At 54.7% G+C, this 25943-nt stretch overlaps 4 protein-coding genes across 4 annotated transcripts in view; all 4 read right to left on the bottom strand.

The window, feature by feature from the left end:
• Positions 1-615: 615 nt before the first annotated feature.
• LOC148423291 (titin-like) lies at positions 616-4873 on the bottom strand. Its single transcript, XM_088415001.1, has 10 exons — positions 4758-4873; positions 4110-4252; positions 3723-3846; positions 3370-3636; positions 3036-3133; positions 2766-2934; positions 2327-2596; positions 1936-2202; positions 1474-1752; positions 616-1028 (listed from the first exon to the last, which is right to left on the bottom strand). The coding sequence occupies exons 1-10, from the start codon at positions 4819-4821 to the stop codon at positions 616-618; spliced, it is 2094 nt and encodes a 697-aa protein (XP_088271127.1). The 5' UTR covers positions 4822-4873.
• Positions 4874-5456: 583 nt separating this feature from the next.
• On the bottom strand, positions 5457-6051 carry LOC148423290 (immunoglobulin superfamily member 22-like; the record flags this gene model as incomplete). Its single annotated transcript, XM_088414999.1, has 3 exons — positions 6033-6051; positions 5702-5968; positions 5457-5599 (listed from the first exon to the last, which is right to left on the bottom strand). Coding segments are annotated over exons 1-3 (429 nt in total), but the record flags the coding sequence as incomplete, so codon positions are not given.
• A 300-nt stretch (positions 6052-6351) lies between these two features.
• LOC148423289 (titin-like) lies at positions 6352-12767 on the bottom strand. Its single transcript, XM_088414998.1, has 15 exons — positions 12722-12767; positions 12529-12573; positions 10802-12376; positions 10414-10464; positions 9938-10336; positions 9560-9838; positions 9208-9477; positions 8995-9134; positions 8789-8915; positions 8123-8389; positions 7771-8037; positions 7395-7658; positions 7019-7158; positions 6713-6839; positions 6352-6641 (listed from the first exon to the last, which is right to left on the bottom strand). The coding sequence occupies exons 1-15, from the start codon at positions 12765-12767 to the stop codon at positions 6352-6354; spliced, it is 4287 nt and encodes a 1428-aa protein (XP_088271124.1).
• A 151-nt stretch (positions 12768-12918) lies between these two features.
• The window catches only part of LOC148423288 (titin-like), a 29362-nt gene continuing 16337 nt past the window's right edge, over positions 12919-25943 (bottom strand). Inside the window, exons 33-40 of the mRNA XM_088414997.1 lie at positions 25884-25940; positions 25063-25125; positions 24922-24990; positions 24794-24856; positions 24685-24729; positions 24043-24570; positions 13110-13169; positions 12919-13016 (exon numbers count right to left, since the gene is read on the bottom strand). Of these exons, the coding sequence (XP_088271123.1) occupies positions 12919-13016; positions 13110-13169; positions 24043-24570; positions 24685-24729; positions 24794-24856; positions 24922-24990; positions 25063-25125; positions 25884-25940 (983 nt within the window). The remainder of the gene's footprint in view (positions 13017-13109; positions 13170-24042; positions 24571-24684; positions 24730-24793; positions 24857-24921; positions 24991-25062; positions 25126-25883; positions 25941-25943) is intronic.

The raw sequence follows: 25943 nt of genomic DNA, 5'->3' as shown, positions 1-25943 counted from the left end.
ATGCAAGGTATTTCGGAGAAGGCAATGGCTGCGGAGAATAAAAGCGCCTGAATAAAATACCGATGGCAACTGTTGAGAAGTCAAATGTGAGACTTTTGAGTCCAAACAAACGTGGAGGGAATTTTACGGTCACGGTGAGCACACGGGATTTGAAGGCATGTCCCGGGTCCCTCGGAACAAACCTCCTTTGAAAAACGGGTTTTGGAAAATAAGCCCAACAGTTGGAAGTCGAAAAGGGGAGATGAAGGTCATTCGTGCAGTTTGGCTTTTCTACCTTGAGGTTCATACTTTTATTTCCCCAAATCGTCAGTACGAGCCGAGCCCTCGAAACGGCTCGAGTGGCTGAAAGGAAGTACGGACTTTGATCCGGCTGAATTTGTTTGACTTTTGTTTTGTTTTTTTTATGAATCGGCGACCTGAATTCTCCGCGGATTCCGTCCGTTCATCAAAGCTTAGAAGTTCTGAATGGAAATGAAGCAAAGCCTTCAATTGTAGTCACGCTTAATTGAAGTTTGGACGAATCAATTTCGAGGCGGATTCAAGTTGGAACGGTTGGGATGAAAACCACAAGTGAATGCGCGCGGCGTGCTGCAGACCGGCGGTAAGATGTCCCGATTACCTGGGTCCTTCTCGGATCTCTCGCCCGTCCCTGTACCACTTGACCTCGACCTTCTCTTTGGTCAGCTTGCAGGAGAACTCGGCGTCCTCGAACTCCGTGACGGTCAGGTCCTTCAAGTGCGCGGCGAAGTCGGCCGGCGCCTCGCTGATGATCAGCTCGGCCGTCGACTTATCTTCGCCGGCCACCGCCGTGTACTCGCCCTGGTCCGCCGGCGTGCAGTCCTTGACGGTCAGCGTGTGCTTGTCTTTGTCCACCCGGTAGACCAGGCGTTTGCTGAAGACCACCTCCTCGCCGCCCTTCAACCACTTGATGGTTACGTTGTGGCGGTTGACCTTGCAAGAGAAGCTGACCGTCTTCTTCTCCTGCGTGTCCACATCCTCCAGAGGGACCACGATCCTCAAACCTTCCTCTGAAGACACAAACAATGGGACGCTGCTGATACTCCCTACGCTAACTTGTAACGAGAGAAGACAAAGGTCCAAAGACAACTGCGTATTATAAGAACTTTTTCCGCATTCACGCGACCGATCGTTTCCAGCCGAGCGCTACGCTGACAGACAGAGCCGACCGGTACGGCGGCTAATACGCCAATAGCTGCCGACTGTCTTCTTCTCTCGCCTGCTGTAAGAGAAGTACAACGCGCAACCTTGCTAAAAAAGGGATCGACCCGTCGGCCGAGGCGCCAATAGCCGCCACGTGCGCTACTGCCTGTACGTACGGCAGGACCGGGAAGCCACCGAGAGACATATCACAACCTTCCGACGTTGGAGCGGTTTCGGACAAGAATTTCTGGCGGGCCAGCGGGCCAGCGCGCCAAGGGAAGTTAAGGCGGGAGGCGCGCCAGAAGGACTCACCCTTGACTAGCAGCCCGCAGGAGCTCTTGGCCTGCTCTCCCCTGTGATTGCTCAGGTGGACGCTGTAGTTGGCTCGGTCGCCGCGCTGCGCATCTCGGATCCTCAGAGAGAAGATGTTGTCTCGCTGGGCCATGGCGTACTTGCCGCTTTCGAAAATGGTCTCCTCGTTCCTCAGCCACTTGGCCTTGGCTCCCTCGTTGTTCACCTCGCATATCAGAACCGCTTCTTGTCCTTCGTCCACCTCCGTGTCCTTGAGCGGCGTGACGATCTTCAGTTTCTCTGCGGGCCGCGAGGTCAGGTTAAATGAGCCACGTCAAAGTTTTTCCCGCGCATCGAGTCGCGGTCCGAAAGCCTTTCTCTGAGCGGCATCGTTTGGAACTGCACATGGTTACTCAGCTGAAAGTCCCCCCCCCCCCAAAAAAAAAAAAAAACAACAACCCAAAAGTGCTTGTAGTTGCTTACCCAGCACGGTGAGCTGGGCACTCGCTCTCGTGGTCCCGATCGTGACCACGTACTTGCACTCGTCGCTCAGCGCGCAGTCCCCGATGACCAGAGTCCTTCTCTTGCCATCGCTGATCATCTGGTATTTGTCTCCGGCCTCCAGCTCCTTGTTGTCCTTCTGCCATTTGACCTCAAAGGTCTCCTTGGATACGGTGCAGGTGAACTCGGCCTTTTCGCCCTCTATCACCTCCAGGCTACGCGGCCTGGAGAGAAACTCGGCCGCCAGTTCTAGAGCAACGGGGACGACAAGTTTAAAGCGGAAAATCTTAGGGTAGGGTGAAGTAACGGCGCTTGGGGTGCCAAAGCATTCTTCGAAAAACTGCCACGAGACGGGAAGAAGAAGCGAGAGTACCGTTGATCCTGAGGTTTCCTGAAGTTCTGACCCTGGGACTAAGCCTGCAGTTGTACTCGCCGGCGTCCGCCATCTTCAGGTCCTGAATGAGAAGGATCCGCCTCCTGCCGTCCACGATGTGCTCATAGCGGCCACCCTCCGGCAACTCCTCCTCGCCTTTGTACCAGGTGACGTCGGCATCAGCTTTGGAGACTTCGCAGATGAGCTTGACGCTGTCCGTCTCAGTTCCCTCCACGTTGGACAGGTTCTTGGTGAACCTGGCCTCCTCCTCTGTTAAAGACCACCACCGGCTTGAGTCCCATGTCGCGTCTCATCGCTACGTCTACCGTTTTCGTCAAGACTCGCCGCGCCTAAAAGTCGCTCGCGACTGCGAAGTTCGGAGGGGGCGCTCGGTGGAAAAAAGTCTGACAACTGAAGAAACTAGCGTCAGTCTTCTTACCGATAACAGTAAGCATGCCGGAGGTCTTGGCGGTCCTGGCGTCGCACTCGTACTCGGCTTCGTCGTCCATCGCAGACTTGTGGACGACGAGCACGTGTCGGCGTCCCTGAGCGATAATTTCGTACTTCTTCCCTTTCCGGATTTCGGCCCCGTCCTTGAACCAGCGGACCTGTGAGGAGGAAGGGGGGAAACGGAAAGCGCCGGTTGGACGCGAACGGCGACGGCGACGATCGGGCGAAGGCGGGCCGCGACGACGGCGAACGAGCTCACCTTGACATTCTCTCGGGACACTTCGCACTCAAAGCTCGCAGACTCCTTCTCTTGCACTTCCAAGTCATGGAGCGGCTTGGAAAACTCCACGCGGAGGGCTGCGGGCGGAGATCCGCAAGTTAGACCGGCTCGGCCTTTGACTGAGAGGTTTGCGAAAGCCTCCTGGTAAACCCCGAAGAGGGTTACCCAAATCCTCGTGTGAAATCTGCTGGAACTCCTACACCACTGACCTCTAACTCCCTCTAGCTTTTAGGTTTGGAGCGACTTATTGGAAGGATTGTCCTAAAGTGTTTCTCGTCGCTTGCATTTGTCAGGAGTGGATGCGGGTGCTCACGTTCAACATTGAGGAAGCAGGAGGTCTTGAATTCTTTGGCAGCGCAGGAGTAGGTCTTGGAGTCATCCAGGGCACACCCGTGGATAAGCAACGTCCTTTTGCGTCCCTCTGTCAGCGTCTCGTACTTTTTGGTCTTGCGGATCTCCTGTCCGTCTCGGAACCACTGCACTTCGGCGTTGTCCCGGGACACTTCGCACTCCAGGGTGGCGGTGGCCTCCTCCTCCACCGTCTGGTCCTCGAGGGGCTTGGTGAACTCCACCGGCGGCTCTATACGGGCAAAAGCGACAGCGCGCGACTTTCAGCATAAAGCCGGGACCGACCGGCGGTCCGCCCGGCGGCTCTCGACTCGTCACCTTTGACGATGAGCCTGGCTTCGGTCTGGCAGTCTTTGGTGGCGAGTCGAACTTGTCCCGCTTCGTTCAGCTGAACGTGCCTCAGGGTCATGCTGTAGACTTTCCCCTCCGACTTCAGTACCACCTGCGGGCCAATGCGAGAACCCGGGTCTCGTATGCCGCTTGCGGAGCAATTTTGACAGCCCTCTCACTTCTACTGCGGCGATTTTGTGTCGTAAGGTTTTAATCATATGCGGATCGCCCCGTTGTTTTATACGTCTCCTAATGACGCGGGTTGCATTTCCATCGCATGCTTGTGACATGAATAACGTGCGCTTGAAAAGTTGGCGGCTCGGCAAAAGCGGAGGCCACTTCTAAGCGCGCGCAAAAGCAAAGAGGCGGACTCACCCGCTCGCCGGGTTCCAGCTTGGAGCTCTCCAGGAACCACTCCACGGGGACGTCCTCGTAGGACAGCTCGCAGTCAAAGGTGGCCGAGTCGCCGGCCGTCACCGTCACGTCGCTCAGCGGTCGCGTCAGGCCCACCGCTCGAGCTTCGGGGACAGAAGAAGACGTGCCCGGTTAGAGCCGCCCCGCCGGGTCCGTCCCGAAACAAAAGCCCTCAGAGCCGAGTCCCCGGGGCGGGCCGGCTGCCGGCAAGCCCCCTGCCGCTCGGCTCGGCACCTCCTCTCGTTAGCATGCCACGCGGGTCATGTCACGCGAGTCCCGCTTGGGGCGGGTGTGGCGCCAGTCTGCTGCCGTCAGTCACCTTCTGACAACCTTCCGGGACAGGACGAATGTGCGAGCGTCACAACTTCCCAAGCCCCACATGTTTGTGACGCTCGAATGTCTCGTCGGCTCCTAGGCGGGTATTATTTCATTTGCGCAAAACGCTCATGACACGCGTATATCCACGAATGAAGAAAAAGAAAGAAACAAACAAACCAAAAAAATGTGCGCGGGAGGCCGGAGCTATCCAACCTCAAGCGCAAAACTGCGCGACCCACGTCAAGGACCACGCCCGTCCGCACACACGCACCCACCCACACTTGAATTCACCTTTGACGCGGAGCTGAGCGGATGATTTTGCATTGGCAACGGCAAAGTCCACGCCTCCAGCCATGTCCTTGCGACAGTTGAAGAGGATCAAGGTGTGCCTGACGCCTTCCGCTTTTATCTCCACATCCTGAGGGACAAGGAGAAGCGACCCTGCGTCACAAGAGGGCGCTCCCGAGTTCGGACGTGGGCGGAGGGTGCCGGGGAGCTCACGGCAGACGGGTGCAGGGTCTCGCCCTTCAGCTTCCAGGTGGCGTGGAGGTCCTCCTCGGAGATCTCCGTCTCAAACTTGGCCGTCTCGGTCTCCGTGACTTCCACGCTGTAGAGCGGACGCACCACCTTGATGTCCCGCTCTGCGGCGCGCGGAAAGACGTTAGCGTTAGTACAAAGGGACAAGAAGGAGTCCCTCTCGCCGCGGCGCCGGTGACGATCCGGGGACGTCGGAAGAACCGCCGAACCTTCGAGCTCCCACCTCGCCGTCCTTACGGCCTTTACAGAGTTCTGACGCGCTTTGAGACCTCGCCGCAATCGCAACCGCGCCAAAGACGGGACAAGAAGTCTCAGGGCGCGCCGGTTACCTTCCACTTTGAGCTGGGCCGTGGTTCTGTCGGTTCCACAGTCACAGGCGAAAGCGCCCATGTCGCTCTTGGCCACCTTGCGAATGAAGAGGATGCGCTTCCTGCCGTCGGACTGCAGCAGAACGTTCTTGGAGGCAAAGATTTCGTCGCCGTCTTTGAACCAGCGAACCTCGCCGGCGGCTTTGCTCAGCTCGCAGGACAGCACGGCCTCGTCCTTTTCGATGGCGGTGTAATTTTGGAGCTTGAGCGTGAAGTAGAGGTCGCCCTCTGCGAGATGACGGCAGGTTAGCGGAACCCATGCGCAAACGCCGTTCGCCGTTAGGACGAGGGCACGCGGAAGCACAAAGACCGCGCTTCTGACATACTAACCCAGCACGGTGAGCATGGCCTCGGCCGTCTTGTCCATGGCTTCCACCTTGATCATGGACGTGTCGTCGATGGAGACCTCCTTGAAGGCTAGCGTGTGGACTCTGCCGTCCTCTGACATGTGCACCACCTTGCTGGGGTGCAGGCGTACGCCGTTTTTATACCAAACCACCGGGATTTTTTCGTGGGAAAGCTCCACGCTGAACTCGGCCGTCTCGCGCTCCTTCACGGTCACGTCCTTGATGGGTTTGAGAAACTCCAGGCGGATACCTGACAGACAGAGACAGTGTCGATACTCCGGCTAGGGTGCAGGTCAGAAGCGGTCTGCGGAAACCAACGCGGAAGTAGCGCATTTCGAGAGAAGGGATCGGAAGGAGTGAGCCCGCGGAGGCAAAAGAGTTGGAGCTCCAGTCCTTTTAAATGGCCGCGACGCTTTGGGGGAAATTCCCCCCCTGTTTCCGGCGCGCCGAGAAAGACTCGAGAGTTTGCAAAGCCGGCTTTGCGCTTGGACGAATTTGCTTCCTTGGATCCTTCCTTATACTTGCGCCCGAGTGGCGCACGTGCGCGCGTGACCGCAGCAAGAACCCGCCGACGTTGCGTGATAGAAGTACTTAGCTGGAAAGGCCAACTATGACCGGCCGCAGCACGTCCGTTCACCTTTTCGGAGGTCGGGTACCTTCAATAATCAGCTTCCCTGACGTTCTCTTGTCTTCGGCCTCAAACAGGTACTTGGCTTCGTCTTCGTATCTGGCAGATTTGACCACGAGAGCGTGTTTGTTTCCGTCTTGCAGCAGCTGGTATTTGTCGTCGCTCTGCAGCGTCTGCGAGCCTTTGAACCAGCGGAAGCTTTTAGGCTCCCTGGACACCTCCAGCTCAAACTTCGCATCGTCCTTTTCAAAGACGCGCACGTCAGCCAGGGGCGTGATGAACGAAACGGGGATCTCTGTCGGGGGACACGGGGAAGATTAATGGCGGGACGATCGCAGCGTCGGGGCAGGAAACGCCGACGCTCACCCTTCACTTTCAGATTGGCCGAGCACTTGGCGTCGGCGGCGCTAAAGGAGACCTCGCCGGTCTGAGGCACCTTGCAGTTGTATAGCACCAAAGTGTGTTTGGTTCCATCTTCCACCATCTCCACGTCCTGCCGACGTCCACAAGCTTTTCAACGCCAAGATGGGGGTGAGGGGAGCGCCGCTTGCACACGCACGCACGCAGGCACGCTCGGACGCACGCTCGGACGCACGCTCGGACGCACGCTCGGACGCACCCACACACCCACGCACGCAGCCGCGCAGAAGAAGATGTCGGGGGTTCACATACGGGAGACGGACTCAAGACTTGACCGTTGAGTTTCCACTGGCTGTGCACGTCGTCCTCGCTCAGCTCCACCTCGAATCGAGCCGTTTCGTCCTCAAACACCTCCACTCCGTACACCGGCCGCAGCACTTTGATGTGGCGCGCTACCATTGAAGACGGTCCGCAACTTAGCGACAAACTCGCAAGACAGCGGCACGAAAGGTACTGGCGCGGAAGGAAGCATTAAGATGGAGATGAAAAGGAAGACGACGCGGCAAGAGGCGGGGACTGAACGTGCGAGTGGTGGGCCCAGCCCCACGGGACAGCGCAAGAACTTCGCGGCAGCAGGTACGCTTTATAGGCGCGCTGACGAGAATCCGCGACCGGTGGCGGACTTTACCTTCGATGTGAAGGTTCGCCGTCGTCTTGTCCGTCCCGCAGTCGCACACGTACCGCCCTTTGTCTACGTCCGCCACTTTCCTGATGAGCAGCATTCTACGCTTGCCTTCTGCCTTGACGGCGACTACTTTAGAAGCCTTGACCTCTTCCTCGTTACGGTACCAAACCACCTTCACGTCTTTGTTGAGCTCACATTCGAGGACCACCTTGTCCTTCTCTACTGCCGTGTAGTCCTGCAGCTTGACGGTGAAGTAGGCGTCTCCCTCTGGAAGGGTACGTTTGGACAATCGTGACACAAAAGCCAGGAGGCTGACAAGACGCCGTGCGGGCACAGAAGACCGCGTGTGCCCCGCGCGGACACGGGACGCAAGAGTTACCTATAACGGTCAAGTTAGCCATGGAGGAAACTCCTTTGGCCTCAGCCTTGACCTGGCAAGTATCATCCAGGGTCACGTCCTTGAGCTCCAGCACGTGCCGCTTTCCATCCGCGTGCTTGAGCACCATCCGGCTCGGATGGATTTTGACCTCGTTTCTGTACCAGGTGACGGGGATCCCTTCGTGAGAGAGCTCCAGTTCGAAGCGAACCGTGCTGCCCTCTTTGACCGTTTGGTCCTTGAGCGGCGAAATCAGTTTGAGCCTGACGCCTGCGAGCCGAGCGCAGCGCCAAAGCGGTTAGGACACAGATCCTGACGCCGGCGTGACGGAGAAGCCACCCTCTGGCCGACTTACCCTCCACGGTGAGTCTGGCCTTGGACTCCCTGCCCAAAACCTCGATCCTATATTCGTCCTCGTCGTCAAACTCGCAGCAGTTGATGACGAGCATGTGCTTCTTGCCGTCGTCGATGATGTCGTATTTGGCGTCTGGCGTGATGACGTCGCTGCCCCTATACCACATCACTTTGGGCACATCCCTGGTGATTTCGCATTCGAATTTGGCCTGTTTCTTTTCCGGCACGCTAACGTCCTTCAGCGGTACGACAAAATCCATGGGGATTTCTATGGGATGCGACAGGCAGACACGTCAAACACGTGACAGGGACGACAACGGGCATAGTGCCGGCATTCCACCGCCGCATACGCCACACACGCCACATACGCCACAGTTATCATCGTACGGGCCCGATGTCAGGCGGAACGACAAACGAACCAAAGATAACAAGAGGGCGCCGCTTGTGCGCGCGGGGTAGCGGCGTCACCCACTTCCAGAAAGTAACGTACGTACAACTGCCGAGCTTGGGAACTAAGTCCTAAAGCCCGGATGGACCTGGCTCAATTTGAGTCCTGACTCGAGGCCCCCCCTTTGTAGAAAAACCGAACCGAAAACGTCGACTCCCGGAAAAGGAGGAGCCACGCCTGCGGCGGTCGGCCTCCGAGATTCGGCGAGTACGCGCTTACCTTTCACGGTGAGCATTGCGCTCGTGACCGCATTCAGCGCCTGGTAGGACACCTCGCCCGACTGGTCCAGTTGACACTTTTTAAGCTTGAGATGGCGTATGCCACGCTCCATTTGGATGTCGCAGGTCTACAGGAGAGGAGAAAATGTTACGTTATCTGAGGACCTACACAGAGAGAGAAGGAAAAACTCTTCCAGCCCGTCGTACCGGGGATCTGGTCAGCGGCTCCCCTTTTAGCTTCCATTGCCCCGGAACGTCATCCTCGGATATTTCCGTTTCAAAGGCAGCGTCTTCCTTCTCAAACACCTCGACGCTGGCGAGGGGCTTCAGGATCTCCGCCTCCCGCTCTGAAATAAGACATGAGAGCATAAGAGCAAGATAAGAGCAAAACGCGGCGGATCAAACAAACGGAATCCAAACCTCCTAGCGTCAGTTTGGCAGCGTAGACACGTCCCTCCACCTCTACCGAGTAGTCTGACACGTCTTCGGGCTGACAGTTCTTGATGGTCAGCGTCAGGTCCTTTCCGTCCTTCTTGATCTCCACTTTGTCGGAGGGCGTCAGCTCCTTGTCTCCTTTCAGCCACTTCCAGTTGGGCGTGTCTCTAAACAGCTCGCCCTTAAATGTGGCGCTTGCCTTGGGTTTCACGTGCTGGTCCCTCAGAGGCTTTACTAGCCAATCCTTGATGACCTCTGTTTCACCCAGACCAGACTTTCAGAATCGAGGGTAGTCCGGACAGTTTGCGAGCCTCTAGGATCAAGCGGAAATACTCACCGGTCACCTTCACGTTGGTGGCCGTCTTCAACTCATTCTGATTGGCCACCTCGCACGAGTAGCAACCGGCATCGTCCTCGATGGTGTTCTGGATGGTCACGGCGTGCGCCAGGCCGATGACGTTGATCTGGAACTTATTTTCCAGTCTCTTCAAGACCTCGCCGTTCTTCTTCCAGATCACATCCCTCTCCTTATTCAGCTCGCAGGACAGGTAGAGCGGCTGGCCCTTCACGGCCGACATCTCGGGCTCCAGCTCCTTGGTCCATTTCACAGGGAGCTCTGAAAACGAGAAAGGAAACGGCGGGTGAAATCCCGGCACTCCCGCGTCGGGCCAAAGTTAAGAGGCCTGCTCGGACGAACATCGGAGCGACGGCGCACCTTCGACAATGAGTTTTGCGGTACAGGTGATTTCCTTGCCGGCGTTCTTGGCGACGCAGGTGTACTCCCCGGTGTCGGACAGCTGCACGTCTTTGACCATCATCTTGCGATCTTTGCCGTCCGAGGTGAACTTGTGCTTGGGGCTCTCGCGCAGGTTGCCGCCGTCCTTCATCCACGACGTGACGGCGGTGGACGGCGACACCTGGCACTCGAACACGGCAGACGAGCCGATGGACTCGGCCTCCTGCAGCACGATGTCCTCCAGCTTCTTGATGAACTTCAGCGGCACGGCTTTGAGCTTGAATCCTCCGAAAGGCTCCTCCGGAGGTGGAGGGGTGCCCCGTCCCACCGGTCTGAGGCCGCGCCCCCTGCCCTCGCCGGGCGAAGGCGTCAGCTTGGCTGAAAGACAAGTTGAAGGGGCGGGACTTTCAGGACGGGCGCTCCCACATTCATAAAAACTCAAAACGGCAACTCACGTTTAAGACCCCTTCCTCTCCCTCGTCCCGCTTCCTCCGTCGGTTGTCCCTCTGTTCGGAAAAAAATCAGGCGTGAGCTCCTTGCGCACAACAAAATCTTATATGCTGTCAGTGCAGGCCAATGGGACGCGGAGGAATGGGTGGGAATGAGTATCGCGGTCAATTGGTTCAGTCGAATAAAGTACGACATCAGGATGACATGAAGATGAAGACGGGACACGAGTGGACGGTTATGATGTGACCGCGACCGGAGGGGTTGAGCGTCACCAAAGAGAGGTGCGGCGTGTGAGCTGGGTGAAGATGGAGGCATGACCATGGCAATGAGTTGAGATTATTCCGTGCATGAAGGACGTCTCTGTCCGAGGTGGTCCCGCCTCCGACCTCTCACCTCTCCTGGTCGCCCCCGGCACCTCCAGAGCGCCCTCTTCCCCTTCACCTTCCCAGTCTTCGTCGGGAACCAGCTCCCAGCCCCAGGCCTCATCCTCCTCCGGCTCTGCCTCATCGCCTACCCTAAAATCCTCCTCGAACACCTCCTCCTCCGGCTGAGTGGCCATCTTTTTAATCTCGACGGCCCCGGGAGAAATTTCCTTGACTAGGGGAATCACGTCTTTCGGAGCCTGGGCTGCATCTAGATCTTCCGGCGAGAGAGTCTTGGGTACCTTGGGTACTGCGGTCGCTTCTGGGTAGTCCTTGGGTGAAGCTGCTTTGGGAGTCTTTTTGAGTTTAACGGCGCTCTTTTCCGTTTCTTGGGCCTTCTCCACTTTCGGCGACGGTGTCTTTTTCAGACGAATTTTCTTAATCTGTTCCACAGTCGTCAAAGCCGTCTCTTTTTGGTCCTTAGCCTTGGGGGTGACTCCTTTCCTTAGCTGCAGCGGTTTAGGCTGGTCTGTGATCCGGTCCACTTTCTGTAAAGGTGGAGCCTGAGGGGGAATCTTCTTTGCCGGGACCGGCACAGGGTCCTTCAGCTTCTCCGCCTTTTCCTCCTCTGCTGGAGCAGTTTCAGCTTTCTTTGGCGTAGTATCCGGCACTTCCCTTTTTTCCTCACGGCTAACGAGTTCTGTTTTCTTCTCTTCAAGCTCCACGGGTTTCTCTGCCGTTTCACTAGCTTCTTCTGAAGGTGGAGAGAAAGGCTTGAGCTTTGCCCTCTCCGTCTCAGGCTTCGGCTCTACGGTCGGGGTTGTCTTTAACTTTGCTGGTTCTTTAGCTACTTTCTCCTCCGGTTTTTCCTTACGTACTGGCTTTACCATCTCTGACGAGGGATCCTTTACCTCCGCTGGTATTTTCGGAGGCGTCTTCAGTGGTGCAATGGCCTCGGCCTCGCCGGGGAGGATGGTTCCCTTTTGGAAAGCCGCGGCGTCCTTGACTTTTGTGTCTTCTTTAGCTTTCTCTGGCTCCACTGTTGCTTTACCTGGTTTCTCAAAGGGTTTTAGTTTGACGACTTCCGGTTCTTCTTTGTCAGTAGTCAGCTTTTTCACTTTTTTCAAGGCGGCTGCAGGAGGGCTTGCTTCTTCCTCCTTTTGAGCTTTGGGTGTTTTGTCCCATGAAATGGTTTCCTCTTGTTTATCATCGTTGGGGGGTTGTTTTTGACTGCTCCATTTAGGCTTTGCATCGTCTTTCTTCAACTCTTGTTTTGGCTCTGCAATTTGCTGCTTTTTCTCCAGCTCGGCCTTTTCTCTTGGTGTCATCTCCTCTGCAGACCTCCTGGTAATGACCGTCATCTCAGCAGCGTGTTCCTCATGCACCAGCTCAATAATGTCAACTCGTGCGGTCCCGGTGGCTTCTCGAGGTTTCTGCTCCTTCTCGGCCTCTTTCGGTGATACTGACGGGATCTTCTTGAGTTGTATTTTTTCCAACTCTTGCACCGCGTCTTCCCTCGCGACCGGGGTGGTTTTCCTCAGAGTTGGAAGCTCAAAGGTCCCCGTCTCTTCCGTGGGAACTTTACCTTTTTTTAGCTGTGCTGGTTCTGAGGCAGCACAGGATCACATTACCAAAAGTCAATTCAGACAAATGACATGTCAGACAGTGGACTCAAGACGCAAAGACCGAGTAGAAAACAAATGACTTTGACTTTGACTTTTGACTTTCAATATGGTCAATATGGAAAGTCATTCCTACCTTTCTTGACTCCTGCAGGTGCTTGGACAGGTCCCTTGGTTTCATCTAAAGAAGGAAGAAAGGTCACTGTCAGATTATTCGATTGCGGAAATGGCTGATCGCGGACCCGGACGCGTTCTGAACTTCAACGACGCAGACGACGTCACGAGTACACAATAAAAGGAGGAGCCTTTTTATTGGTCTGACAAACTACCTGCCGGAGGGGCCTCTTTCGCAGGTATTCCTTCTCCCGCAACCATCTTGGTTGGCTCTTCAGCCTTTCCGACGGGCTTTAGCGCTTCAGCGGTGAAAGAGGCGATTGCATCAATAGAGAAAGAAGGGAAAAATGTGACACCCGGTGACAAAGACACGCAGACAAGTCGATAGGATTGATTCCGTGTCACGAGAGCACTAAAAGAGGCCCGGGATACCTGGCTCGGTCACTGTTTTTTTCCGCTGCGCGCCCTCGTCAGGCTTTTGGACTTGAACGGGTACAGGTGCTCGGCGCTCTTCAAGTACAGGGGTAAAAGGAAGTCAAGAAAACGATTCGCATCTAGAATGCAGTCAGTATTCTTCCACGCTTAAAGAGGGACCGTCGCTACCTTCTGGAGGAACAGCAGGCTCGGCCGCCGCTTCCTTGAGAGGAGCTCGGAATCGGTCCGCTGAAGGTTGCAAATCAAACGGAAAGAATGTCAGAGCGTCCGCACGGGCTACGCCGACAACGACAAAGGGAAACACAAACGGACGGACAGAGACGGAAGAGGTTAAAGTGCTTGGTGCCATGGCCGGCACATTCAAATGGCCGGCCGGACAGGAGGGTGCTTGTTTGTGTCCGGGGGAAAATGGGTGCCATGACGTGAGATCCCTAAGCGGCGTCCGCCGACGCGACGCCGAAGTGCCGTAAAACGGGACTTGTGCTCACAAATAAAACACACCATTGGTGACACGCCACACGCTTCTATCAATACCTCTGCGGACATTTTGAGACGAAGGCCCGTTTTCGTCGCCGGCCTCCGTCTGCGGGGGAGCGCTTTGCCCCGGGGCTGGTTTGGATCCATCTGTTACTGAAGGTTCTTGGACTGAGGCCATCAAACTAATTGGACGTATCGATGTTGCTTTGTCACCGGACTGTTTTTTTCTTTGGTTTACCGACTCGGGTTTCCCCCTTTTAGTAAGATCTCTGACGGAGTCATCTCCCTTAGCTATGTCCTCGGCTGAAAAAATGCTCTGCTGCCGCAACGTGTCTACCGCTGCCACTTCACCTTCGTATCTTTCATCTCGTCTAAATGCTTCAACGGAAGCTGGTATGAGTATTTCCTTTTCGTCAGCTTCGATCTCGGCGGCGACAAGTCCCTCCGCGCGGTTCGGATCTACCTGTTTTCCGGTACCCGTGACCGCTAATTCTTGGCGTTTCGGCTCATCCCACTCTGCTCGATCTAGCTTTTGGACGAGACTCTCGGGCGCGCGCCGAGGACTCGCCGACCGCGTCGCTCCTCCGACGATGACCTCTCTCTGAGTTACGACGCCCATCGACGTCGGCCTGGAAGGTGTTTTTTCCGTTGGCTGCTTCGCTTCTTCTTGCACGGGGCAAGGAGGAATATCTTTGACGGCATCAGTAGTTTGGGCATCCGTAGGCTTGCATTTCAGCCCCAGCTGATCTGCCTTCCGTCCCATGACTTTGAGAGTTGTGTTTTCCTGCGACGTGGCATCTTGGACAAGAGGCTCAGGTGAGCGGAGACTTTCTTTGCTATTAAACTGCGTTCCTCCTGCTTCTCTGATGACTTTACTATTGAAACGTATAACATCTGCCACGGGAGTCTCGGAAGAGGTTATTTCCGTCGGCTGCTTCGATTCTGTCCGAGTCAAGCGATGGGGAACTCGAGGTTGCCGAAGTGTATGGTCTGTGTCGTGTTTCAGAAGCGCCGACGCGCATCTCCGCACCACTCGATCACATTTTTGCCCTCCGCTTTTGGCAAGCCGGTCTTCCCGGGATGTAAAACGACTCTCGGTCGCTTCTCCCTGATGGCCGACATCCTTTCTTTCCATCGGTCGCGTGAGATCCGCTTTCCTCACGCTACGCGGCTCTCCTTCGGTTGTATCCGTTTTCAGTGCGACTCGAGACTCGCATTCCGGCTCCTCCACTTGAGCTAACTCTTGTCTCTCGATGCTGGAAGTTGAGTCTCCCTGATATGCGCCACCTTCAACAAGACTCTCGTGTGCCGCTCCCTCGCCGATAAAGCCCGTCGTCAAAGGTTTCCTAGATGTCCTTTGTCTCGCGTTCCTCAGTCCTGCTTGCGGTAAGCAGTGAGGCGTTTGAGGCTGAGCGACCATGAAGTCTCCAAGTCTATCCTTTGTTAGATTGTCCAGGGACACACATTCCAGTCCCCGGTGTTCCGGTTGATCTAATCTTTGTCCTATGACATAGGCGGTTGGGACTCCCCGGGATGTGAAACCGGTGAGATTTTCAAGGGTTCCTATTCCTTCGCTACTCAGGTCTCTCTTAACTTCCGCGTCCATCGCCGGTATCTCGGAAGATATTTCCATCTGTTGTTTCAGTTCTGCCCGTGTCAAGCTTCGGGTAGAAACTTGGACTGCGCCAGTGTTCGGAGGCCCTACGGACAAATGTTTTGGTGGCTCCCCTTCGACCAACATTTGTCCCCCGATTTCGGAGGTCGGGTCTTGCCGTGACCCGTGACCTCGGATGACACTTTCCGGTGTGTTCTGACTTAGCAAAGTATCGAACTGCGTTCCTCCTCCTTCTAGCACTCCTCTCTGACATTCATCCGACACAGTTGTCTTCAAAGACTTCCTTCCCATCCGCTGATTCAATTCTGCTGGCGTCGAGCTCCGAGGATGACCTTGGACTGAGGCTTTGACTGTAGCAGTTTCGGGGGGAGCTGGATTTCCAAGTTTCCCCTGTTGATTTCTCAGGGAATCCTCGGTGACATGACTTTCAGCATTTTGAGACAGATATGCTTTCGGCTTAGAAACATCTGCTACTTCAGGCAAAGTGCCGGAAATTCCAGACTCAAAATTCTTCTCCGTGTCTAAAAATGTCTTCGATTCGTGCGGTCTTTGGAGAGCTCGGGACTTAAGGACCTCTGTGTGATGATCTGTAGAGTCAACATCTGGAGCTGCTGTAGGTTCCCTGTCGTTTTTTTCTGGTCGTCTTTCAGAAAGGTGATCGTTTTTACTCCGCACCACAGAGTCATCAGCGTGCCCTTCTTCTACAGAAATGTGTTTGACCTTGCTCAAAGTTTGCCGTTTCTCTTTCAGGGATTTCGGTCTGAATTGGGATGACGCCGGGTTATGTTCAGGAGCTCCTTTCTTCACCGAGTCCCCCGCTGGTTCCGAAGCATGTTCCTCGTCTAGTGTCTCAGCTTTTAGCATCTGCGTTTGGGGAGGCACTGCGGATTGGACATCAGTGTTTGCCAGGGGTAAAGAACTTGTCTGAGATATACCGGGTCTATCCCGAAGGTTTTCCAAACACTGAAATACCTTCTCTGTAAGGGGACTCTCTTTTTCATCTCCTGTGTGGTCTTCCGCTGATATCTTGGATGAGACACGCCCTGGTGTAGTTCTCACCAGCTCTTGTGTCATTTCAAAAACCTCTCCCTGCTCGGGGATTTCGGGCTTTGGCTGATGTTCCTCAGTTGTCACAGTAGGGCTTATAAATCTCTGCAAATTTTCTAGTTTATCGCTTGCACCCTCAACAACTCCAGATAGAGGAGTGACCACCCGCTTCACGGCTGCTCCTCTTTCCATTCGTTCCTGTTTCACATCCAGAGGACCGCTGGCCTCTTCAACGTGAGCCTGAACTACCCAATCTTTGCTCGGGTCAGCCCTGCGCTTCTTGAACTTGGAGCTTTTTATTCCCGCGGAGGAAAGCTGTTGGTTCTTTCGGGCTCTTTCGACAGCTATTAGATCTGCTTGGCCCTGTATCTCGACGGCTTGCTGCAGTGCAAGTGAACCGTCCATGTTCTTTCCTACTGTAAGCGAAGGTGCGCTCTTTATTCCATTGTTTTCCTTTCTTCTTTTCTTTCCTTCAGATTGGCCTGCCTGTGTACCTTCGTCCAGCGCCTCTTCGGGCATCTCAAGTCCAGCATACTCTCTTGGAATTCCCGCGGCAAAAACGGACTTAGGGTGTGTGACGTCTTCTGCAGGTGATGTCATGAAAGCGGGAACGACCGCTTCCTGTTCTGTTTTGAATTCTTTGATCTGAGGGCGGACAACTTCTTCTGCTGGCGCTTCAGACTTCAGCGTTTTCTCAACAGGGGACTGTTCTTTCCCTAAAACCACCAAGAGGGAAGGTTGGTCAGGGGCAAAATCTGCACTTCCAGCTGACGCCCGAGGCTCTTCGTCGGAGGCAGTCGAGTCTGCGTGAAACCCATACGCATCCTCTTCTGACAAAGGAACAAGGGGCTCCGCTGACTGCCGCAGCACTGGTTCCGACTCAGGTCTCCTTTGGAATTCTACGACGCGAGGATTCGGTTTTCTTGTGAGTGTGTCGGCCGACAAAAGGGATGCCGCATTCTCAGGTGTTGAACTGTCAAGCTTCATAAAGTTGGACGGTTCAATTTGTTGATGGTCTCGAACTTCTGTCTTTGCCTTCAGGGCAGTCACCTCTGTATTTTTAAGAGGGTTGATGTTTACTTTCTGTGACTCAGTGTTGGATTCTTCCTGACATTTGTCTAATACGGTCCAGCTTTCAAGACCTTTACTTGACGCGCCTTCCATATATTTATGGGAGTCACTCGTGCCAATCGTTGGTTGAATTAAGTCACCCAGAGCTTTGCTTCTCGTCTGGATGATGTCAACCTGAAACAGCTCCGATGTCACGGCGGACCGCCGTTCTTCCTTTCCGGTAACATCTAAGGCCTTCGCCTTGAGGGGTATCCCTAAATGGGCGGACACGGCCGATTTCCTCGCAGGTCCCTCGGAGGTCTCCGGGCGCCCTCCGTCCCCTTCAGGTTGTTTCGGAACTTTCTGACGCGGAAGGTCTGCAACCTCCGCCTCTTCGGAACTCCATACTAGTAAAACCTCTCTCTTCTCGCCAGGCACTCCCTTACGCTCCATTTCAGATCGTCTTTGTGTCTTCCGAGGTTCTTCATCTCCCCGCGCAACAGCGACGGTCGCATCCTGCTCTGCCGGCGGACCTTTATCTTGCGACTGACTAACGGCCGCCTCGGCCGCTTTAACTTCAGGTCTGTCTTGTCTAATCGTATCCGCCATGCCGGCTGCCTGCGGAGGTTTTGGCTGAGAATGGTCTCCTGAACCCTGGCTGGAAACAGAACTTTCTCGAAGGCCCGGGCTTTCTGAACCTTCAGTAACAGATTTCCAAGCCCTGGATTTAGAGATCGCGTCGGCATCTTTGCTCTCTTCTATGCGCTCTTCTCCTTGGATGATTTCCACGGACAGAGAGCCGCTGGATAGCGCCTCCCTCGGCTTTCCTTCCTCTGACGCTACGGGTGGGAGGCGGAGGATTGCGGGAATAGTTGAGCGCGAGCGCCATTATGCGGCGCCAAGAGATTAGGACCGGACAACACAGACATCTGGGTTAGAATGCACAGAAATGACAAGCGCTAATTGGTCAGACCAACTGCTGCCTCTACCTCTCTCAGACTGTTTCCCCGGTATCTTCATAATGACGGGAAACTCGTCGGCTTCTTTGAGAAACAAGAGTTAAATGCGAGAGGTTAGGATTCAGAGGAAAAAAGAATTTTGACAAAAGAGGACGATGAAAAAAAGAGCGATACGGATCAGCCCCGGGCGTACCTCCGGCTGCAGCTTTGTCCTCTTTCTCTTGACGTTTTGGCGTCGTTCCGAGCGGAAGACTGGAGTCCTTGTTTTCTTTTTTTTCAAGAGAGACCTTGGGAAGGATTTGCGGAGACACGTCTGCTTCTGCGTGACTCTTTTCTTCGCTCGGTCCAGCCTTTTCTTGCGCTTCCTCGGCTATCTGCTGGCTCGCCGCCGACTTTTCTTTAGCTACAACTCTGACCGATTCAATGACCCGGTCTTCCGGACGGCTGCTTTTTTGGTCTCCGGCAAAAGACGCGGAGATATCAAGGCTGTCTTTGTCGCGCGCCCCGACACCTATTTCCCGTATTACCGTGGAGGATTTGACGGTGGACTCCCGGGTTCCTTTGCGGGTGACGCTTCTGCTTTCTCTCCTAACCGCCTGCTTCTCATCTTGTCCTTCACCTCCAACGTCGCTAGCGTTCGGCTCTTTTTGAGCCTTTTCCGGTTCCTCGGTTATCGTGGCACTCGTCTTCCTTTCGGTCACAGATATCTGGCCTCTAGGTTCGGAGGGTTTCATCCGGGTCCCAGTCGAGGAAATGTTCACGTCGCCTGCCGGGCCCGAGGCCTCCTCATACGTAACTTGAACTCGATCCTCCGACTCGGCTTCGTAAGACCGAGCTTCCTCTGTGAAAAAAGCCATCTCTGTCGCGTGATGTACTTCCCGTCGCGGCTCGAGCCCGATTGGCCACGCTGAGGCACCAAGAGTGGGCGTCATATGGCGGCGCCAAGAAGTGACGACAAAACACAAAGACAATCAAGAGTGAAACAACAACAATGACAAAAACAACAAAAGGTGCCTCGGGGTGTTTTGAAGCTGCCCCGATACCTTTTTCCGGAGGAGAGACTTTCTTCCCCGGTTCAACCTCTAAAGGTGGCTTCTTGACAACCTTCTCGGTTTCTAAACCTTCGGGTTTGTCATCCAAGGGGTTTGCAAAAAAATAAAGAAAGAGAAGAGACAGTCGATTAGACAAAAACAAATGAGCGCAAAGGAGAGGCGAGTCTGCAAAAGTTTCTAAAGGGCAGCACTTTCTACCGGACGGCGGCTCTTCCAAATGTGCATGCGTGCAGAGGTAGCAAGAAGGAAGAAGAAGAAGAAGAAGAAAAAGCAGATGAGGAGGTTTTCCCTTGTACCTGTGGCAGAATCTTCAGCTACTTCTTTGTGAACACAGACAGCCCCAGAAAACATTTCGTCTACTGACTCTTCTGCAACCTTCTCGGGTGTCAGGAGAGGGACCCTAGCGTCTTTAGAAGCTCTCTGCGGAGCGGGAGCGGGCTTTTTGTCAAGACCTCTCTCGTCTAGCGGTTTTGCCGGACGTTTCTCGGTGTCCTTCGCAACCGGGACTTCTGGTTGCGGGAGAACTTTCCCCGCCATCTGAGGAACCTCATCTGGTATTTCCTCGTAGCTTTTATTGGCACAAGGTTCGGCTACTTTCTGAGGTTGGCCGGGAAGCGTCTCCGGTGCGTTCCCGTGCTTCTCAGCATGCTTCTCTGGCACTTTGTCAGGCTTCCCAGGTACTTTCTGAGCATCATCGGGAAGGCTTTCTAATACCGGATCAGGTTTAAGTGTTATTTCCCGAAGTTTATCGGGAAGTTTCCCTTTGACTTTATGAGGCTTTCCCGGAGGTTTTCCAGGTTTATCAGGATATCTCCCGGGTACCTTCTCTGACACATTTTCAAGCGTGTCGTGAAGCTTCTCTGGCACTTTGTCGGGTTTTTCATTTGCAGGCTTCTCTGGTAAGGTATCAGCTATATCCGTAAGATGCTCGCGTACCTTTGCAAACATTTCATCAGAAAGCTTCTCCGGTACTTTGTCGCGAGCTTTATCGGGAAAGCTCTCTGGTATTTGATCGGGTTTCTCGTGAGCTTTTACTGGCGCTTTCTCGTTTGTTTTCCCGGGGAGCTTCTCCCGTATGAATTCGCATGGCTTTTCAGAACGTATCTCGGGCACGTTCTCGTGCGGTTTTGAAGGAAGCTTCTCCGGCGCGCTGTCGGCCGTGTCGGGAAGCTTCTCCGGAACTTTGTCGCGAGGTTTATCGGGAAAGCTCTCTGGTATTCGATCGGGTTTATCGTGAGCTTTTACTGGCGCTTTCTCATTCGTTTTCCCGGGGAGCTTCTCTCGTACTAATTCGCATGGCTTTTCAGAACGTATCTGGGGCACCTTCTCGTGCGTTTTTAAGCGAAGCTCCTCCGGCACTCTGTCGGCCGTGTCGGGAAGCGCCTCCGGCCGTCCCTCACGAGCTTCATCGCGGAGTTTCTCTGGCGCCTTAGTAGGTCTTTCATGTGGTACCTGAAAGACTTGATCAGGTATCTTCCCATGGGTGTTTTCACAAAGCTTCTCTGGTACACTATCCAACGTTCTGTCGGGAACTCCCTGCGGCACTTTGTCCCAGGGTTTATCAGTGAGCTCGTCTGGTGCTTTCTCATGCGGTTTAGCGGGGAGCTTCTCGGGTACCTTTTCAGGCGCGTCTGGTAATTTCTCGCACGTTTTTGTCGGACTCTTATCTCCTATTTTTTCACGTGGTTTATCGGGGCCCCAGGCTGGAGCTTTCACGCGCAAGTTATGAAGCTTCCCCGCGACTCGATCAGCCTCCTCGAGTCCTTCTTCACCAGCGCTTTTAGGAAAGGACTCTGGTACGCTCTTATGTTTATCATGGGGTTTCACCGGCACTTTCTTACGTGGTTTATCGGGAGGTTTTATCTGTACTTTCACAGGTTTGACATGAGGCTTTTCTGGTAAATGATCAGGTTCATCGGGTGGCATTTCTGGCACTCTTTCGGCTATACCAGGACACTTTTCGGCTACTCGGTCATGGTTATCATACAGCTTTTCTGGTATTTTCCATGGCAGTTCATCATTCTTAGCAAGATCCTCTGCCGCTTTTTCATGTCCTTCCTCTGGCACCTTACGGGGTTCTTCATGAGGCTTTCTCTGGTTCTCTTGTACTACGTCACCAATCCCGGGAGGTTTCCCTGGCACTTTGTCAGGTTGATCACAAGGTCTCTCCGGTACTTTTGCCGGCATTTTATCGGGCAGTTTCCCAGCCACTTCCTCCGGTACTTTCTCTGTCTCTTTATGGGTTTTATCACAAAGCCTTTCCGACGCTTTCTCTGATACTATATCATGAATCTCGGGAGGTTCCCCCGGCGCTTTGTCAGGTTTGTCACGACGTTTCTTTGGTACTTTTTCTGGTATTTTATCGGGCATGCCAATGAGCTTCTCTGGAACCTTTTCTGGTGCTTTCTCTGGCTCTTTATGAGTTTTATCATGAAGCCTTTGCGACGCTTTCCCCGGTAATTTATCAGGCATGCCGGGAAGCTTCGCTTGTATGTGCTCAAGTTCATATTGAGACTCGGCCGTCACGATCTCCGGTAAGTCATCGGGTTCATCGTGAAGCCTGTCCGACACTTTGTCGGGCGCGCTGGAAAGCTTCAAGCTCAATTCATCAGCTTTTCCATCAAGTGTCGCTTGCGTTTTCACCGGTACTTCATCGGGCTTACCGGGAAGCTCCTCCGACAATGTTTCCGGCGCGTTCTCGGGCACATTATCGGGATTGGCGGGAAGACCTTCTTTCGCTGTTTTTTTATCATCGGGTCTAACAAAAAAATTCTTTGGTACTTTCTCCGGTACTGTATCAGACAAACCGAGGAGCCTCTCGTCCACTTTTTCTGGCACTTTTTCTGGCTCTCCATCAGGTTTATCATGAAAGCTTTCTGACACTTTCTCTGGTACTTCATCAGGCATGCCAGGAAGCTTTCCGAATACTTTATCCCGTGTACCAAAAACCTTCCCTTTCTTTTGATCACTTTTATCATTCGACTTCTGCGGTACTTTCACCGGGACCTCGTCAGGCTTACCGAGAGGTTTCTCCGCCACTACTTCGGGTACTTTCTCCGATACTTCCTCGGGTTTAGCATGAATCCTCTCAGGTTCTTTCACTGGTACATTATCAAGTATACCGGGAAGCGTTCCCGGTACTTTGAGAGGCCCATCATGAAACAAATCCGCCACATTTTCTCTTATGTGACGAGGCTTATCAGGAGGCACCTTAGCCACTTTTTCTGCCACCGTTTCAGTTTTCTCCGGTAGCCTCGCCCGAGTCGTACCCTGGAGAGACTCGGGTGGAGGACTCTGTGACCAGACAACCTCACGGGGCCTCTCCCGAGACCCTTTGGCCAGCGTGCGCCGGTCTTGGACTACAAGATCAGCTTTCCGAGCTTGAAAAAGCGTGAGACAGCGACACGCGGGTCACGTTAAGAACACGACAATGTGCTGGCGCACACACAGGTTACGCCGTGCGGTTACGCTGCTAAAACGGAAGGCTTTTTGCACAGGCGGCCTGGAAGGCAGCGCCGCTACCCCCCGCGGGCAAACTTCAAAGTACCTCTTTTTGCCTCTGCCGGCTCTTGCTTGGGAGGGAGCAGAACGGGTTGGGCTTCCTTTGCTGGTTTCGGTTCACCCGCTATCTTCTCCGGCACAGGAACTTGGAAGAAGCGGCACAAAAAGACCTCCGCTGAAAACGCGTCAAGAAACATTCCATACAAACGGACGTGACGAACGACACGTGAAGAAATATGTACAAGTTCGAAACGAGACACGGGGAATTCTTCGCGAAGAGACAAACGCGACGTGATGAATTAGAATAAAGAAAGAAGAAGATGGCGAGAGCCGCCAACCAAACCACGCGTGAAGAACCACGGGTGAAAAACAGGGTAAGACAAATTTAGACAAATACGTGTGACACGCCGCAGACGAAGAGCCGCTCGCCGAGGGCCGGAGACGAGGAGCCAAACTCACCAAACGACACCGGGCTCGACAAGCCAAAGACAAACAACGAAACAGGATTGACGAAGCGCGGCCCGAGACGCGCGTTTGACAAGCGCGGACAGCGCATGCCGAGAAGGGGACACGCCACGTGCCCAACGAGGCCACGTCGTGAAGCGCGCGTAAAAGTTAAGAAGACGACAAGACCGAAGACTTGTGGCCGAGCTCGGGATACCTTCGCTGACCGCGGGCGTCTTGGTTTTTGTTTCTTCTTTGCCGGGGGGCTCCCGCCTTTCCGCAGCAGCCTCCGTCACTGGCTTCTCGATCACTTTGAGACAAGGTCAATAGCTACGCTGAATTTATTGACGAACCAAGAGCTTTTCACCGCCTTGTGATTTAAGAAGTTGTGGAAAAGCCCACAGGTGGAAGACGTGTACCTTTTTTGGCAGGTTCCTTTAGTTCTTTGGCCTTCGGAGGTTCTACTTTCTGCACCTTGGGCCCCGCTACTTCAGCTTTTTTCGCCAAGGGCTCCAGTTTGGGGGTTTCGGGTGCCACTACAGACTCCGGTCGGGGAGGTTTACTTTCCGCCGGGGGCTCAGGCGTGGGCGGTTTGGGCCCCGCCGCAGGCTCCGGTTCGGGCGGCGTAGGTATCGACACGGGTTCTCGTTTGGGTCTCGCCTCTGGTTCGGGTACCCCCGCAGGCTCCGGTTCGGGCGGCGTAGGTATCGACACGGGTTCTCGTCTGGGTCTCGCCTCTGGTTCGGGTACCCCCGCGGGCTCTGGTTCGGGGACCGCGGCTGGCTCTGTTTTTGCCACCTCGGGTTTGGACTTGATTCCAACAGGTTCTGGTTTTGGTTCCCCAGAGACTTAAAGTGACACGTTCGACACTCAAAGATAGGCTTCCGCGCAAACAAAGCAGCACGCGTACAAAGGCACACGTACGAGGAGCGGCGGGAAAAGAAGGCGAAAAGTACCTTTGGAAGGAGGCGCGGTCGGCTCCTTCAACACCACAGGCTTGGCTTGGGCTTCCGGCTCGGCCTTTGCTTTGACTTGGGGCCCCGCCTCCGGCTTGGCCGCCGGCTCGGCTTCGGGCTCAGGCTCGAGCTTCGCCGGCGGCTCGATTTTCGGCTTCGGTTGGGGCTCGGCTTCGGGCTCGGGCTTCTCCGCCGGCTTGGGCGCCGGCTTCGGCACCGGCTTGAGTTTGACACCCGGCTCCGGCTCTTTCTCCGGCTTCACCGCCGGCTTCAAGACCGGCTTGAGTTTAAACCCTGGCTCGGCCTCGGGTTCTTGCTCCGGCTTCTTCGCCGGCTTCGCCACCCTCTTGAGTTTAAGCCCCGGTTCGGGCTCCAGTTTTTCCACCGGCTCGACCCCGGCCGTCGGCTCGGCTCCCGGCCCGGGCTTCGCCGCCGGCTTGACTTTGGGCTTCGGCTCGGGCTGGGCCGTCGCCGCCGGCTCCGCTTCGGGCGGGGGCTTTCCGGATTCTACCGAAGGCTCGGGCTCGTCTTGGGGGCGGGCGACAAAATATATTTGAGAAATGCGGCTCGGACGGAAGTCGGCGACAGAGAGGACGAAAGGATAACAAGAGGCGAGAGGCAAGAGGAAGCGGGAAGGGCTACCTTTCTTTGGCTTCCGCGGCGGCCCGGCTTCGACTTCCTCGGGTTCTTTGGAGAAATTCAAGCCGGTTAGCGACCGGTCGCGACCTCGGAATCCACCAAAACAAAGTACCTCGAAACGGGGTCGGCACTTTCTTCTTCCTCTCCGAGAGATCCTCCTCTTCCACTTTGGTCACTGTGACACGGACGCCGACGTCAGTCGCCGTGGATGCGAAGCCGGCCGCAGAATGGCTTTCTTACCTTGCGGGGGCGGCGCCCCTTCCTTCTTTGCGGCCGGCTCCACGCGCTCTTCCTCCGGGGCTTCGGCCGCTTGGAAAGGAAACACTCAACAAGTTAGCCGGAAGACACCAAAGATGGCGCTCGCGAGATTTCCTCGGGTACCTCGGGAACGCGCGTCCTCTCTCGCTTCCGCTTCCCGTCCTTCCGCCGTCTCCTGGACGGTAACTGGAAAAGACACACGTTTTGTTTTTCATTTTCTCATTTTTGTCCATTCAGAGGGAGAACCTAACTTGAAAAAAAAAATCAAAAACGGAACCGCCAGGGGACCAAACAGAGCCACTCCCCTGTCGTGCTAAGTCCCCCAACCAGGTGACCACCACTCTTCCCTTCCATCTTAATTCCTCACTGGATGCCGGTTTCAAATGATGTTAGTAGGGAGTCCATCGGCAAAAAAGGCTCAGGACGCGTTCCAAACATGAAGGCCACTCTTCTTCTTCCTCTTTAGAGGTAGCCATTGAAAACTACTGTAATTGTTTTTGGGCCGGCCTCCTTCAAAGATGGACTCCTCCTAGCTCGAGGTTAGTCCAAAGCCTCGTCAAGGGCGCGGGGTATGAACGTGTTACGGATGAGGAAAGGATGTGAAAATGGAGGACGGACCATGACGACGGGGAGGAGAAGAAAAGCCCCAATACCTGTCTGCTCAATTTCTTCCTCGTAATGATAAAACTCAGCAGATTCTTGAAAGAAAGAGCAAAGAAATGTGTCATCATTCCGTTGGCTCGTGCGCACGCCGACTTTCCGGCAGCTCAACTTAGTCTGTCTCCTCGGCGCATGTTTTCATTCATTTGGACAACAATTTGGACAATTTGGGGCCGCCGGCAAAGCAAACGGGGAGCCTCTCAGCTCCAACCTTTGATCCGGCCGCCCTCGTTTGGTCCGATACTCGCAAATACGCGAGGGCGGGCCGGCGTCTTTGCTCTTACCTTGAACGTCTACCGACGAAGGCGCTTCCGGCCTCTCCACGGGAACGTCTTGGACATCTA

This window comes from Hippichthys cyanospilos, chromosome 5 (genome assembly GCF_059441005.1).
Source record: "Hippichthys cyanospilos isolate Australia breed blue-spotted pipefish chromosome 5, RoL_Hcya_1.0, whole genome shotgun sequence".
Lineage (NCBI taxonomy): Eukaryota > Metazoa > Chordata > Actinopteri > Syngnathiformes > Syngnathidae > Hippichthys > Hippichthys cyanospilos.
The sequence above is the reverse complement of the archived record's forward strand: the minus strand, read 5'-3'. Positions and strand labels throughout refer to the sequence as shown.